Raw genomic sequence first — 15,931 nt, 5'->3', positions numbered from 1 at the left:
CAGGTCCCTGGGGCGGAACAGGTACAGACGGTGACTACACCGAGAATGATGCAAGGGGGGACCGGCATCCCACAAGTGCAGGTTCCCCAGCCACCCAGGATACAGAACATACAGCAGGGAGCTCGAACCTATTTACAGATGCCCATGTTTGAAGTAAGCGAGGAGAAGGATATAGATTTGCTGGCCCGGTTGAGTTTAAGCCAAGATGATGACTGCATACTTAGGGCCATCTTAGAAGTAGACCAGAGAGGACCCTTTGTGGAAGCAGAGCTTGACGGACACCCTACTACCTTTTTGGTTGATACGGGGGCTACTAGGTCGACTATAAGATCGGCAGTAGTTCCGGGGGTAGCCCTTTCTGGGGAAAGTATACCGGTTGTTGGAGTGGCGAATAAGAGGCTAGTTAGCCCTTTGACAGAACCGATTCCAGTCAGGATAGGAAATTTTAGGGATCGACACCAGTTCGTGGTGTGCGATTCTAGTCCTGTTTGTTTATTGGGGAGAGACTTATTGTGCAAGCTCAACTGCACAATCTACTGTACCCCGAAAGGAGTAGAGGTACAGACAAGGGATGATGATGCGACCTTTAAGGTTGCAAATCAGCGGGTGTGTGTGGAAATGTACCCAGCTTTGACAGTGGAGGAGCTTCCACATGATTTGAGGGAGTCAGTATCGACTGACGTGTGGGACCTAAGTGGAGAGGAGATTGGTTTAGTCAGGGGAGTGGAACCAGTGAGGATACAGATCAAGCCAAACGCGGAATTCCCGAGGACCCCTAGTATAAATTATCCCCTGAGACGATTGCAGGGATTAAACCTGTGATCGAGTCCATGATTAAGCAGGGAATATTGGTGGAAATCATGGGTAGTCCATGCAATTCGCCCATTATGGGACTGCAGAAACCAAGTGGGAAGTTCAGGATCGTACAAGATTTGCGAAAAATAAACGATCTAGTTGTTCCATGTTGTCCAGTGGTACCGAATCCATCTGTGATACGGTTTCGGATCCCATGTGAAGCTGTGGTTCACAGTGATTGACTTGTGTCAAGCATTTTTTTCGATTCCCCTACATGAAGAGAGCAGATTTCTTTTTGCATTTAGACTAGAAAACAGAGTATTAACATGGTGTCGTATCCCACAGGGGTATACGGAGAGCCCATCGATTTTTAATCAACTTTTGAAGAAAAACCTCGAAAGTCTTGTGTTGCCACAAAACTCTGTTTTAGTGCAATACATTGATGATCTGCTTGTTGCGTCGGAAACAGAAGACGCTTGCAGAACTGATACGATTGCGTTGTTGAACTTCCTGGGAGAGAATGGTCACAAGGTGTCCCCAAACAAGCTGCAATACTGTTTACCCAAGGTACAGTATTTGGGGCACAGAATTGAGAAAGGTAAAAGAAAGGTGTCCCCAGATCGCATTGATGCGATTCTGAGAATGCCAGTTCCCTCGACGCAAAGGGAAGTTAGAATGTTTTTGGGAATGGTGGGTTATTGCCGCCAGTGGATCCCAAACTTTTCCTTTGAAGCGAAGCCGTTACAGCGGCTGACGCGAAAGGATATAAGTGATCCGGTACCATGGGACGACGACTGTTTGAAATCATTTCTGAGGCTGAGAGAAGCCTTATGTAGCGCTCCTGCGTTGGGAATGCCGGATTACAACAAGGCATTTGCATTGTTCTGCTGCGAAAGAGAAGGTTGCGCATTAGCAGTGTTAACTCAGAATCATGGAGGTGTCCATAGACCAGTTGCCTATTTTTCAGCTACTTTAGATCCAGTAGCTTCTGCGTTGCCCGGATGTCTCAGATCCGTTGCGGCAACCGGTGTCCGCATCGAAAGATGTGAGAGCATTGTGATGGGTCATCCTCTTACTGTACATGTGCCACATTCTGTTGAGCTGTTGATGACTAGGACAAAAACACAGCACCTCACGAATAATAGGCTGACTCGTTATGAGCAAGTTATCCTTGCAGCCGATAATGTGATATTAAAGAGGTGTGCTGTTTTAAATCCTGCTATGTTGTTACCTGTTCCAAATGTAGATGATGAAGATTGTGAGGACCATGATTGTCTCGATGTGACTGAACTATGCACCAAACCAAGACCAGACAATGTCGATGAACCGCTCCCAGTTTCAGATGAGGTCTTTTTTGTGGACGGTTCATGCTTAAGAGACAGTGTCGGTCGACTGAGAGCAGCGTTTGCTGTATGCACCATCACGGGGGTGGTTGAAGCCGCTTGTTTAGAAGGAGTACACTCCGCGCAGGTGGCTGAGCTCATTGCTTTGACTCGTGCCTGTTTGGCAGCCGACAAGATCCGTGTAACTATTTACACAGACAGCCAGTATGGGTTTGGTGTGGTTCATAACTTTGGACAGCTATGGTCCCAGAGAGGGTTTATGACATCTTCAGGTTCACCCATTAGAAATGGTGACTATGACCGGAAATTGCTTGAAGCATTGCAAGGTCCTGACGAAATTGCTGTTAAATGTTCTGCACACACTAAGGGAAATGATTTTGTTTCATTGGGTAACAATTATGCTGACGAAGTAGCCTGGTTTTGTGCAGAGCAGGGATGTAATTACACGGAGAACTATATTGAGGAAACTGAGGAGAAAACAGTGTATGATCAGATGTTAGCCATGGCAGACTCATGGGAGGAATTGAAATAGTTGCAAGAAGGGGTTTCGGATCAGGAGCGAGACAGTTGGATACGAGCTGGATGTGAGAAAGGAGATGTGGATATATGGGTTTCGAATGATGGACGAGAGGTGTTGCCGGAATGTTTATTGAATCCCATGGCGAGGTTGATGCATGGTGCTGTACATCTTGGTAGAGACGCAATGATGAGTGTTTCGTCAGACTTGGTACAACCCAAAGTTTCGGGCAGTGGCCGAAACCGTGTGCCAGAGGTGTGTCACTTGTCAACAGATGAATGTAGGAAAGAGGACAGCTGTGACGTTGAGTCACATAGGGAGGTCAGGTGGACCTTTTAATAGGATGCAGCTGGATTTCGTTGAAATGCAGAAGTGTAATGGGTTGAGGTACATATTAGTGATAGTATGTGTCTTTTCCAGGTGGGTGGAGGAATACCCTACACGCAGATGTGACACACTCATGGTAGCAAAACTATTATTGAGAGAACTCATTCCAAGGTACGGGTTCCCGACGTCCTTTGAATCGGACAGAGGAACTCATTTCCACAGTGAAGTCATGAAGTTGCTTTGTGCTGCCTTAAATATAGATCAGAGGTTACACTGTAGCTATAGCCCAGAAGCTTCAGGGATAGTGGAGCAGGTGAATGGAACTCTGAAGGCTCGGATGGCGAAAGTGTGTTCGTCAACGTCCTTGAAATGGCCTGACGCATTACCTTTGGTCCTCATGAGCCTCCGAAGTGTGCCTGATAGAAGGACTGGATTGTCACCCCATGAAATCCTCATGGGGAGAGCGATGCGTTTGCCTGCAATACCTGCCACTGCTCTGATAAATATCACTGATGATATGATCCTGGACTATTGTAAAGGCCTTGCTGACGTGGTCCGTTCTGTGTCTCAGCAGGTGCAGACAGCAACGGTTCCAGCTGCGAGTGACCTGTGCCACGACTTATGCCCAGAAGATTGGGTCCTAGTCCGCAAGCACGTGAGGAAGAGTTGCCTGGATGCTAGGTGGAGAGGCCCGTTTCAAGTGATCCTCATCACGAACACAGCGGTCAAGTGTGGAGGTTTACCGAACTGGGTGCATGCTTCCCATACCCGTAGAGTTCCAGCACCCTTAGAAGATACAGCCCCTCTCGAGAACGAAAACCCAGCTGAGGTGGCAGAGCCATCTGAGAGGGCCAGTCAAGCTGTAAGGGTTGCTGAAGCAGCTGATGGTGCACGGAATCGAGCCGAAGAAGAACCTGAGAGAAGCGCTGACCCAGAAACAGGTGAAGGAATAAGAGGTGCAGTGGGCAGTACAGAATCGAGTTCTGCTGAGGAGGAGGAGGCCAGTACACAGGGTATCGAGGGGAAGATCGAAGGTGCCACAGAAGCAGAAAGGGTTTGGCCCGCAAGACAGAAATGGGTAAACCTGAGGTTGGCACCGGGCACAGATCTTGCACCAGTTTCGGAAGAGCCAGAAGCAGAATCGAGTGACGAGGAGCATCCTCAAGGTACTCTGAGAAGGTCAAAGAGAACTAGAGTGCCAAGCCAGAAGTACGCTTCACCGGAGTGGGCATATCCAGTGACTGATGCCAGGCTTACCGAGCACAGGAAGATTGAGGTCAATGACATTGGTCAGCAGTGCTCCGTTTCCGAGAGTGGAAGTGTTGCTGAGAATTCCAGGATTGGAGATCGATGGAATCCTGACCCTCAACATCCCGAATCCGCCATTTCTAAGCCTCATTCGTGGTGTGATCTTGGACACTTTGGATTTCCCGACGTTCACAGTTGTGCCAGCTCCACAGGAACTGACCATTCTTAAGCTCGAAATATTGCAGGGGGTCCTAGAACTGTTGGGACCAGCAGTTATTCTGGACTGATTCGAGAGCGTTGTAAAGCAGAAAAAAAAAAAGAAGATAACCTAGGTCCGAGCGGAAGAAGAATAAATTTAGGGACTTTCCGTTGTAGAACGAAGAAAAGTTAGGGAGGTTTTGCCAAAGTTCGCAAAAGAGACATTAATGAGAAAGAGACTTACCATTCCAGAGACTGTATTGGACATTGAGTATATTCCGAAGATGGCAGATCCTGCAAACACCCATCGTAGGGCTAGACTGATAATAGGCACATTGGTAGGAGTTGTGATAGCCACTATATTTGCAGTAGTGATAAGTTCGTACATGGTGGCCCACAGGCAGGAGGGGGAGGTTCAGGGAGCACCTACACCTAGTACCTCAGGACAGAAAGGTGTCAGTATCAGAGAACAGGGAACATCAAAGTTAAGGGAGGATCGCAGACTCCACATGGATTTGTCTAAGGGTGATTTTAAACTTAATGCCTATGCGAAGTTGTTGTACGAGTATGTTGATGCGATGGATGTGAAGGATTGCTATGTGTGTATGCAGTTGCCTGCTTCAGTGGATGAAGGTATCAAGTATCATCATCTCCCATTGACGTATGGGATTTCTTGTAGTTTATTGCTTAGTTTATTTTATGACAGGAGGCAGTTTGAGTATTTCTTTTCAAATTTTGATACGGTACTTCCTGAAGTTCCAGTAATCAAGCATTTGAATAAGTACGATAATTATCAGAAAGAGGACAGACTCCTGAAGTATTTTAGACCTGTGAAGTTGGATACTGCGCAGCTCACAGGCATAACCTGACATGTGCGTTATCTGAGACGGAGAAGAAATTCATTGACCAGGTAGAGGACAGATGTAGAAAGTTGACCCAGACACGAGACACCGGAGATAGTCCAGTAGATTGGACTGAGGAGGAGAAATCTCACAAGTCCAAGGGAAGCTATGGACCAATAGCATTAGATGAAGTGCAGAAAGGGAATTTGTGTATTGGACGTCCTCAATCAGCCACAGAGAAGGTTGCAGTAGGACATAGCACCTGTTCTCAGACCTTCATTATGGAGACTTCTGTTAAGGACTTTATGCAGGGTCCAGTAGAAGTGATTCCGACAGTGTATTATGTATGTGGGAAGAATGCATATGTCAGATTGCCTGCAAATTGGTATGGCATATGTTATTTGGCCATTATATTCCCGAAGATTTATCACACAGAGGACTTGGAGCTGTTGGAGACGAGACAACATTCTAGGAGACGTAGGACTGTAAAGGCAGGTGCAGTGATTGGTGATCTGTATGGAGCAATGATACCTAGTATGGGTGTGGTTTTGAATGACGTGAAGATCAGAAGGTTGGCGACTGTAGTTGATGAGTTGTCTATGAATACGGCGAGGTCTTTGTTGTTGGCGACGGGAGAGATGTTGTCGATATGGAATATGGTTATGCAGAATCGCCTTGCGTTAGACGTGTTATTAGCTAAGGAGGGTGGGGTCTGTAAATTATTGAAGGTTCAAGAATGCTGCACATATATTCCAGACAATACGAAGGAGTTGGGGAAGTACATAGACAACATCACGACTATTCACAAGGAAATTATGGATTTGACGGAGGAGAATGTGTGGGAAAAAATTGGACAAGGATTTGGAAGAGTGGGAACATGGTTTGCGAATTTGGGAAGAGGATTTCTTGGATCAGTGTTGAAACCAATTATCATTGCTGTAGTTTGTGTGATTTGTTTGTGGGGATGCGTGAAAGCGTGGAAGTGGTATCAAAGAGGCAAAGTTGAAAGAGCTCTTAGAGCAAATGAGAAAAGAATGGCGAAGTTTCAGGATCAGCAATATGAGAATCTTAAGAGAATGGAGGGAATTCGACATGGCAGAGTAATGACAAGTACCGTCTAAATCAGTTTCCGAAGAAGGGAGATTGTAATGGTGTGATGACAGATGTCATCAAAGGGGGGAACTGATGTAGCGTTTAAAAGGTTGAAAATTGTAGGGGTGCGTTATATTCACTGTTAGTTGGCACCCGCATATAATCAAATGTGTACTCAGGTATTTTGTTTGCAATGTATTAAGATTTGTATAACCTATATCGATTTAAATAGAAGTGTTAGCAATGTACAACGACATTGTGAATGTATTAGAGAAAATTCATAAGAGCTTGGTATAGATTAACTCCAGGTGTTGTTAAAATGTGTAGCCTAGAATACGTGCTTGTAGACTGTTTAGTTTAAACATACATTAAAAGAAAGACGTACATGTCAATAGTGTGATTTAGACATGCTTGTGTAACCGAAGTAGTGGCCAGAATTCACATATATCGTTGAAGCGAAAGGCCTGTTATTTTCTTATGTTAGCCGAGGGCAATAGGCCAAAAAGGATTTATTCCAGTAGAGGTTTCAGGCTGTAGTAAATTGCAAAGTTAAAAGATGTGAAGTATGTCTGCATTGCATGATCTCACCCCAGGTGCAAGGACAGTTGCTCGTTAGTAGAGAAGTTCTTTGTTCACGAATTGACTTATGTAGTTAAAGCCAGACATGGGAGTGCATTGGAATGTGCCAATCGTAACTCCTAGTGCGGACGGTGTCTGGGACTCAAGGCCAAGCTGATGCACGATGGAACTGGACAGCGCTCGATGGAAAATTACTGAAAGACGACCCGGCTGAAGAGGAGGTGCAAAAGGGCGTGTTCTGGGATTTGGGGTTCTGTATTAGGGAAAGCGCCCCGAGGGTGGAGGCAGAACAGGGCAGCCCAGAGCAGAGAAGAGTTAGGCGAGGAGCTAGAGGGGGCAACTTAGATCAAGCTCTCTAAGTGAAGGCTTCTTAGGAAGTTTCACTCTGACACCTTTTTCTCGATTGAGGGTCTCAAGGGATTGCTAAGTAGGGATGACATCCAGTACAGAGTAGGGACAGAGATGGTATGGTCCAGTGTCCCTAATATCGACATTGGCTTGGTAGTTTTCTACCTCATGCTTTTAGAAATTGTGCTTTTAGTTATTTTTAGTCGTATGCGGATTCTTCGAAGAGTAGCATTTGTGTTAGTGCCTATGTACTTGTTGTGCCTCGTATTGAGGAGTTTGTACCTTCAAATTTTTATGCTGATAATAAAAGCCAGAGAGCCAAGAGATTAAGTCTCGAGTCCTTGATTATGACAAATTGCGGACAGCACTTTCTGATAATTGTATTTATTCCCTCCACGCTATTGGGCAAGTAAAAAGTTCCATCCGACCAGAGTGGGTTCTAGTAGATAATTGACGGATACTAAAATGGGCCGGAGCATAGGATTGGCAATGTTTTAAGCTAATGGATCACAGTTTCAAAGTAAAATAAGCTATTTACTGTAGGAAGCTGACCAAACCGATATAAAATAAGTATAAATTACAATATGTCCGCTACTAGGCAGCACAATATTATTTTAGATGAATGTATCAGCGGAGTCCCTAATGTATATAATTTAAGCAGCGCACCTGGAAATGTATTAGTAAAGTTGTGTGTAATTATTTTTATGCAGGCACAATCTCTTGTAAACACTTATTATTGGGCTATGCGTATCATGAGCAATTTGTGGGTTTTTTTTGTGCTAATTGCATAATTTTCCCCCTGAAAGATAATTGGTTTAAATAGAAAATGTCTTGAAGTAACTGTGAAACTAGATGGCATACAATGACATATGTGCTATGCCAAAAAACACTGGGTCTCGGCTCAAATCAGTAAGTATGTGTAAATGGGGACTGGGAATTGCTTGAAGAAGAGAGTTTGGTGAAAAAGGTTTGATTATTTTTTGCATAAAGAAGGTGTTTCAGTGTTATTGTGTTTTATAAAATGTAGAAGAAAATTTGAACTGATTTTCTATGAAATATAATGTTTAAAAAGAATTTTGAAATAGATTTGAAAGAATTCAACTGAGGAATAGGGTTGTCATGGACTTTATTTCTATGCACCTTTAAAGTAATGTCGGAGGCAATATCAGTATTGGCAATTGTGATTGTTTTGTATATGCGGTATGCCAGCATCTTTCACAGCATGAATTTAGGAACTAGATGGATTGGGGATTGGACTGGATCTCTTGCGAGCCATTTGCCTGTAATTTTCACTGTCCACGGGTAACAAGCATAAAATCCATAATTCTTGCGAGAATTGTGTGCTGCTTTTGAGAATACTTATACAATTTCGTTCAAATCTATTCATTGTTGAATGCAGGGATCACAGTAATGAAGTCAATAAAGGAGCGAAGGACACCTCATTCTATTATCTAATTCAAGAAAATTGAGGAAAAACAATCTTAGGAAAATCCTTATAGACGCTTTTAAACCATTTGATGGGCATACTGGCTGGGATGTCCAACCACCCCAAAGAGATTAAGATTTTATTGAGATTTGCACACATGGTTTTACGTAAGAGCTACAAAACATCTTTATCACAACAAATACAGTACAAAAAAAAGGATGCACATTAACTAGAAATGTCAAGGTGAGCATCTACAAAACAATCCAACATGTACAAACAGGAGAGCAGCTGGTGGCAATCTCAGGCTGATTGGGGTTTACTCAATGTTATTTATTGACTGCTTTGGAGGGAGGGGTGCTAGGATTTGATTAGAATTTTAAAGCAGGAGGGTAGCGGGTTCCTTTGCATTGAGATAGGGGTATGCATGCTGTATAAATTTACATGAGATTGCAAGCAAAAGATGATACATGTCTTATTTGTATGCTGTTTATATGTTCAATATCGTACATGATTAGGTCCATGCTCAAAGATTGAATAAATTAAACTGTAAATGAGGAGGAGCTCTTTTTTATTTAACACAACGACCGTATATCCTTTTCACATTTGATAATTTTATTTTTTTAGATTTGTAAATTATTCATTTGATGGACTTTCTGGATTTACTCTGTACCTCTGCTGGAGGAACACACTATTAATAATAAAATAAATTACTATAATCATACTAATAATATAAAATAATGTTTATCTTAATAGGGTGCATTTGAGAGAAGCAGAAACAGCATTTTACATAGCCAATGGTGCAGACAGCAGAAGTGTAAGGGCTTGTTCACGGCATCTTTCAAACAATGGTATATATCTGCCTTGACGCGCACACACCAAACAAGGGGAAGGTAAAGGTCAAGCTTATGGTCCATTTAATACTAGTCTTCCAATTGTTTAGGACTAGGCAGACATTCAGTACAAGTGATGCATTAGTTGATTATATATGGGTTAAAGTACCCGTACATCATAAGGAAATAGCAAGTCACAGAGGAGTTCCAAAATCATATAGCGGAACGAGGACGAAGACAGAGTTCCTTTAAAAGGTCATGCAACTCTGAGGTGACTTGCAGTATCCTCACTATGTACTGTCCCACCATCACCTTTTCCACAAAGGACTTAAAACCTTGGTGCATAGCTCTTCCATATGAAAGAGAGAACATGTTGACTAAAAATGGAATCTCTAGAGCAAAAGTAAACATATCAAAAATGCTGTTAGATAGTTCTTGCAAGAAAATATTAGAGGCAGTTTAATACAAGTCAGTTCATGAAAACATGCAGAAAGATTCTAACTTGTATAATTGCCTAAGGAGTGCAAAAAATAAAGATGTAGATATAAATATCTGCTTGTCATTTTACAGATATAAAACGGAGCAGACGAAAGAAAAAACTATTCATTCCTTTAAACAGCTACTTTAATTATGCCCCATGACCTGACCCGCTTTTCCCTTTTAGATCTGGCAGCAGACATTGTGAAGTCAGAACTCAACTGCGATGATATGTTATTAGAGTGGAGTTCTGACGTCATTTCTTTATAATCGGCAACTGGGTCTGTCACAAGTCGCCTATTATAAAAAAAAAAATAAAAAAAAATAATAGAGACAAGCTTTTAATACAGGGATTGCAGAATCCCGTGCATAGGGTACATTCTGTCAGGCCCCTTCAAACTAAATATGAAAAAATACAGCAGGCCAATCATTTGCAACATTAATAGCGGACCATAGTGTGGCTTTATTTTATTGTTTTTAGTCTACCAACTTTGATTACTAAAATGTTTATATTGTAATGATATGATACCGCTTCTTTAAAAATGCCCTGAAAATGTCTACTTTTTCACAAACGATTAAAGAAAAGCTACTAACAAATACAAAAAATAATACTGTACCTCCCCAGCACCTTGGAAAACAAATTTGTGGTCCGAGAGTTTATTCTTTGTTATTCTGAGTGCTGCAAAGATGCCAGCAACCGCGACAGAAGCAGTTCCTACAACGAAAAAACAAGGGAATGAGGGAGAACGCCATATGTAAAGACAAATGTTCTTCGTGGTCAATAAGATGCATTTAGATTTCAATCAGCTTGGCCCTTCGCTCATAAAAAGTAAATAAAGCTCACACTGCTTTTTGAGTACTGGATTTCTGTTCACTACAGCATGCATGTTTTCAACACTATTTAATAGGACAAAATGCAGGGCTTGGTTGAACAGGAGCCACACCTGAAGTTGACCCACCTCAGTCATGAAACCCGTAAGTATGAGATGGTTGAACCTCAGCTGGTTCTCTTATGGGAATCCAATGGCCGGACGGCCATCCGCCAGGGGGCTGATGGGTGGGTGCATCAGAAGGTCCTCCCTCTTAGTTTGGACCTTGTGACAGAAATCTTTCCTACCTTTGACTGGCAGTGAAATTTGGCACACCTGGGCAACAAAATTTGAGGGCCATGGATAGGTTTTTCTCAGAAACAAACCATTGGTTTTAGGGTTTGTGGCTAAGAAATAAAAAGAAAGCTGCCATGACATGGTGGGGCGACCCAGCTGCATAGCATGGGGGGTGGAAGGCCAGAGAGGCAGTTGCCCTGGGTGCAAAATTTTTAGGAGCATTCTCAGGGGCGCAAAACTGTAACGGAAAAGTGGAAGCATACTTATCTGCCCCGCTGGCAACCCACACTACGCCAATGGGGCGACCATTACATTTTTAACGTCCTGCTCAACAGAAGCACTTAACTCTGGAAGGTCCGCAGCAGCAGCTTGAAATACGTTTAAGTGGGAGGGGAAGAGGCAGACCTTTTATGCCTCGTGACATGGCTGACCACCTCTGTGGTCTACATTACTCCCGTAGTTTAAACGCTTCGCAATGATACTGCGCAAGACTTGCATGTCTTAAGGTTTTTGTTATTTCCTAAATACCAGGACTCGTGTGTAAAAGGGCGAATACATTTTTGGTTCGTGAGGCATAAGCAATAAAACCGGTGTCCTCATTTTTGCAGTAGCGAAAATTGTATATATTGTATAAGAAAGAAGTCTGGGCATTACTTTACAAGCATAATCCATAGTATAGAACAACTTTTAGTGCCACACTTGTGTGCTATCTATAAATTATGACACCCAAAAACTAATATACATCCGCCTTCAATTAAAAGTAAGGTCTGTTTTACTAATTGCCATTGAAATAGGATACACAATATCAAAGTACAAGTATCTGTCCATAATACAATATAAATAGAAAAAAAAAACAGTTGACAAATGAAGGAATGATGTTACCTTGGTAACAGTAAATGCCAATTTGTAATAAGGATGTAGACAAAGTTCTGTCCCTGGTGGACATGCCTAAATGTGTAGAAGGCAGACGGTGGACTATTTTCTTTAGAATGGTCGAGAGAGCCAGTAGGAAAACATGTCTTACAAATTGCTTTGTTGTGGGGACCAGGGTGTGGTGTGGTGTGTTACGGCTACACTGATCTATAAAGTCAGACTGGGGCAGCCATTAGATCTGCAACCGGCAACTGACATCCTAGGTGAACCTTCCAATTGGCCTCTCCAAATTTATTTTTCAATGTAATTTGATTTTACTTTGATGGTTTTCCTCAAATTTGGGGTCCCGCTTGTTTTGGGGCTTTAGGCAACCACCTAGTTCATCTATTTGGTAGGGCCACACTGGACAGAAATGTTAGCAGACAGGCCACCAGGAAACAAGGATAGCTACAGAGTGACTCTACAAATGTGTTCGATTTCCCTGGATTCTGTGTAAAACATACAAAAACGCATATCATTTGAAAAATTCAAGAACAAACTGAGACCTCTTAGTGTGCAGGGTATGCTGCTATTCCCAGCAAAGGGTAAATTCCTACAGAATGGAAAATCCCTCTATTTTGAGGCCCCTGAAGTGGGATGGGAATGAGCAGCAGATTGGAATGATATGGCGGACGGGAATGACTTGAAGAGATGGCTGCGTCTCAACAAATTCAGGGAAAGGGCTCATAGTGGAGGACCTGGTGATTAATCCAGGGTAAATAAGGAAGACATGTTGGAGCAAACCCAGACTGAGAAAGTATGGATGAGGTCAACTGCATAGTGAAGTATAACGTAGAATGCATACACCAGCCATGAGGACACTGCAAAGTACACCAGATTATACCGAAGAGGAGGACATGGCCTCCAAAAGCTAGATGCACATGGCCGTGTATAACTATTTGGGAAGTGACTTCTGACTCTTGGGTAACAGACACATGGCTTACCAAGCAGGAAACCCTAGGATCAAAATCTTCATAACATTTCTGATCACCTACAATTTTGTAATCATCTAATGACCTTCTTATCTCCAAATTTATTTTTTGCGCAAAGAACCACATTTTGTTGCATAAGAACTTTACAACACAAACAAAGCAATATGCAGCCTTAAAGCTTTGGGAACAAAATCATATTATTCCGTCCCACAAATATTTAAAGTTAAATTGTAATATGTTGTGAGGAAAGTAGGTGCAACTGTGAAGAGGAACAGTTGGGAGGAGTGTGTTCCAAGAAGTGCCTAACATAGTGGAGACAGCTACTTCTCAGGTGGAAGTATAGGGAGTGGGGAGTTTATTTAAAAGCTGCAGGGTGTTCAAGGGGGTGAGAGGTTTATTGGCATTACAAATCCTGTCCCTTTTGTGTAGCTGTGTTCACTGCAAGCCTCTGGTGTACTGGGGCAGTTTATGCAAAACTAGAAACGGTGATATGTGCAACAGAGGAAGAAAACTATGAACGGAAATACCGTCATCTGACAACTTCCTAAGGAATAGTGAAGTACCACATAAGTCCACATGGTGTGCAGGAGCCACAATGGTAAATAGAGCACCACGATTCTTGAGTCTGCCACATGGACCTAGACAGCCACAGACAATGAACAAAACAAGGGAAGGAGGGAGTTGCAAAACAATAATAACAAAAAAAAAGCCCAGTTCAAAACTGACCAAATAAATGGGTGATCTAGCCTTGAACCTAGAGACCATCCTAGAGTCAAGTTCCAAAGGCCATTTAAAACTCACCCGCTCACTCTCATGGGAAAAGATGAACCATGAACTGCTGGGGGGACTAAAAGGAAGCTCACTGGTGGGCAGGTGAAGAATTCCGCTCTGCCGGCAGAGTTTGCAGAGTTTTACCCACTCCATGCTCCGTGCAGAGTTCCGAAAAACTCTGCAAACTCCGCCCAGGGTTATGCTGGTCCCCAGCATCTACGACAGCCTGAAAACGTGTGCCAAAAATTAAGGCAGCTCACCCCATACAAACCACAAACAGTCAGTACAGGTCTTCAGTCACTCTAGCAGTCCCTCAGAGGATCAGGAAGGTGATGGGTTTCTTGGACAGTATTCGTTCTGCTCACGCAACCTTTCTCGCGGAACCAGAATGCAGAAGCTAGCTGTTTTCCAATGGAACATACTTTTTTTTTTTTTTTAAATAAATTTTTTATTTGAGAGATCGTACCGGCAAATACATATTACTGAGTGGATACATAGATACATAAAATAAAATATAATGGAGCATTGCATTTATACCCTCATCCAAAGGTAAAACAGACAGAGTGATAAACAGTGAAAAAAACATTACAAGTTAAATTAGCATATTAAATATCGATACAGCCAATATATCATTCGTTTGTGGTTAATTTTGCTGTCCTCCATGTCGCCAATGGGGCCCAGAGTCGCTTACCCACATCCCTTAACTTTGCTCCCTTTAAGTCATATAATGCCTCCTCAATATTATGTATACCCAACAATCTACACAACCACATTTGAAACGTTGGGGCTTCTGTATCCTTCCAGGCTGCGCTAATTAGAATCCTAAAAACTGCTACAGAGATAAAGACTAAGGCTTCAGCCTCGATACTTATGTTTAGTTTCGCGTCACAGCCAATTATTATCAGGGTCGGGGATAGGTTAATTTTAACATCAAGTAGCCCCTCTAAAAACCGCGTTATTTCAATTTTGATTGGTTTCAATTTTTCACAGCCATAGAACATGTGTATAAGATCTGCCGTACTTTTTCCACATCTGGGGCAATTACCATCTATCGCTTTCCCCCACGAAAATAGTTTTTCAGGTGTGTAGTATAAATTAAATAGGGTTTTGTAATGTTGGGCTCTGAGATTCGAGGAGCGTAGGAACCTCTTATCCATAGCTAATGCCTTATCGACGTCTATTTCTGGGTCTCCCAGTTTTTTGGACCATACAGCTTCGATTTTGCCGACATCATCTGTTATTGCATCATTGAATATTTTATATATATCTCTGATTCTATGGCCCCCTGACTTCAAATACTCAATTAGTTCATATTTCCCTTGCAGAGTGATACATGGCCTAATTGATTTAATTCTATTTACAATCTGCATGTATTTGAATTCTTGATAACCTCGTAGAGAATAGTGTTGTGTAAGTTCTTCAAGTGTTCTACACTGATCACCAATCATTATTTGCCCCAGCTCAACTATACCCTGACTCTCCCAATGACGCCACGTTCCATCCCTACTAAGATTCGGAAAAAGTGTTGAGTTCCAAAGTGGTGTACGATAATGGATGGTAGGTATATCTAGAGCTTTTTTAACAGTTTTTCAGATATACCATACATCCTCAAGCGTCTTATATCCAGTTTCCTTGAAATAACTCCTCTGAGTTTGCCTTAATAAAAGCCCTACGGCTTCTCCTCCTACCAATAGCTGAAAAATTGATGGTATTGCCGACTGTCTAAGGGTTGGGCCACCCGGATGGAGTAAAATAGCCGTGTCTGTAAGGAGGCATGCAAGATGGTAGCTCTTAATATCAGGCAGTCCCAAACCACCTCTATCTTGTGGTAATGACATATCTATTTGACCGCCTTATTTTGCCATATTGCCATAAAAATTTCATAAAAATGGCCTCAATCCTCCTAATAATTTTCTCATCAATTTTAAATGGGATTGATCTTAATTTGTAGAGCACCTTAGGAAACATTGTCATTTTTATAACGTTAGCTCTCCCAATCAATGACAGCTGTAATGAGTCCATTCGTTTTAGGTCTGTTTCCATAGATTTCAAGAGAGGGGTGTAATTGTCGTCAATTATTTTACCTGGTTCTGCGTTTATTGTTATACCTAGGTAAACTACAGAGCCTACATATCTTCCATCCACCTTGGCTATTTTTTTTGAGCATAATACCTGAGTTTTGTCAACA

At 42.4% G+C, this 15,931-nt stretch overlaps 1 protein-coding gene across 1 annotated transcript in view; it reads right to left on the bottom strand.

Annotated features, from left to right (window-relative positions):
• The window catches only part of ME3 (malic enzyme 3), a 473,564-nt gene that overhangs the window by 68,926 nt on the left and 388,707 nt on the right, over positions 1-15,931 (bottom strand). Inside the window, exon 9 of the mRNA XM_085623151.1 lies at positions 10,640-10,737. Coding sequence (XP_085479277.1) covers positions 10,640-10,737 — 98 coding nt within the window. The remainder of the gene's footprint in view (positions 1-10,639; positions 10,738-15,931) is intronic.

This window comes from Triturus cristatus, chromosome 8, assembly GCF_964204655.1.
Source record: "Triturus cristatus chromosome 8, aTriCri1.1, whole genome shotgun sequence".
NCBI classification, from domain to species: domain Eukaryota; kingdom Metazoa; phylum Chordata; class Amphibia; order Caudata; family Salamandridae; genus Triturus; species Triturus cristatus.
The sequence above is the reverse complement of the archived record's forward strand: the minus strand, read 5'-3'. Positions and strand labels throughout refer to the sequence as shown.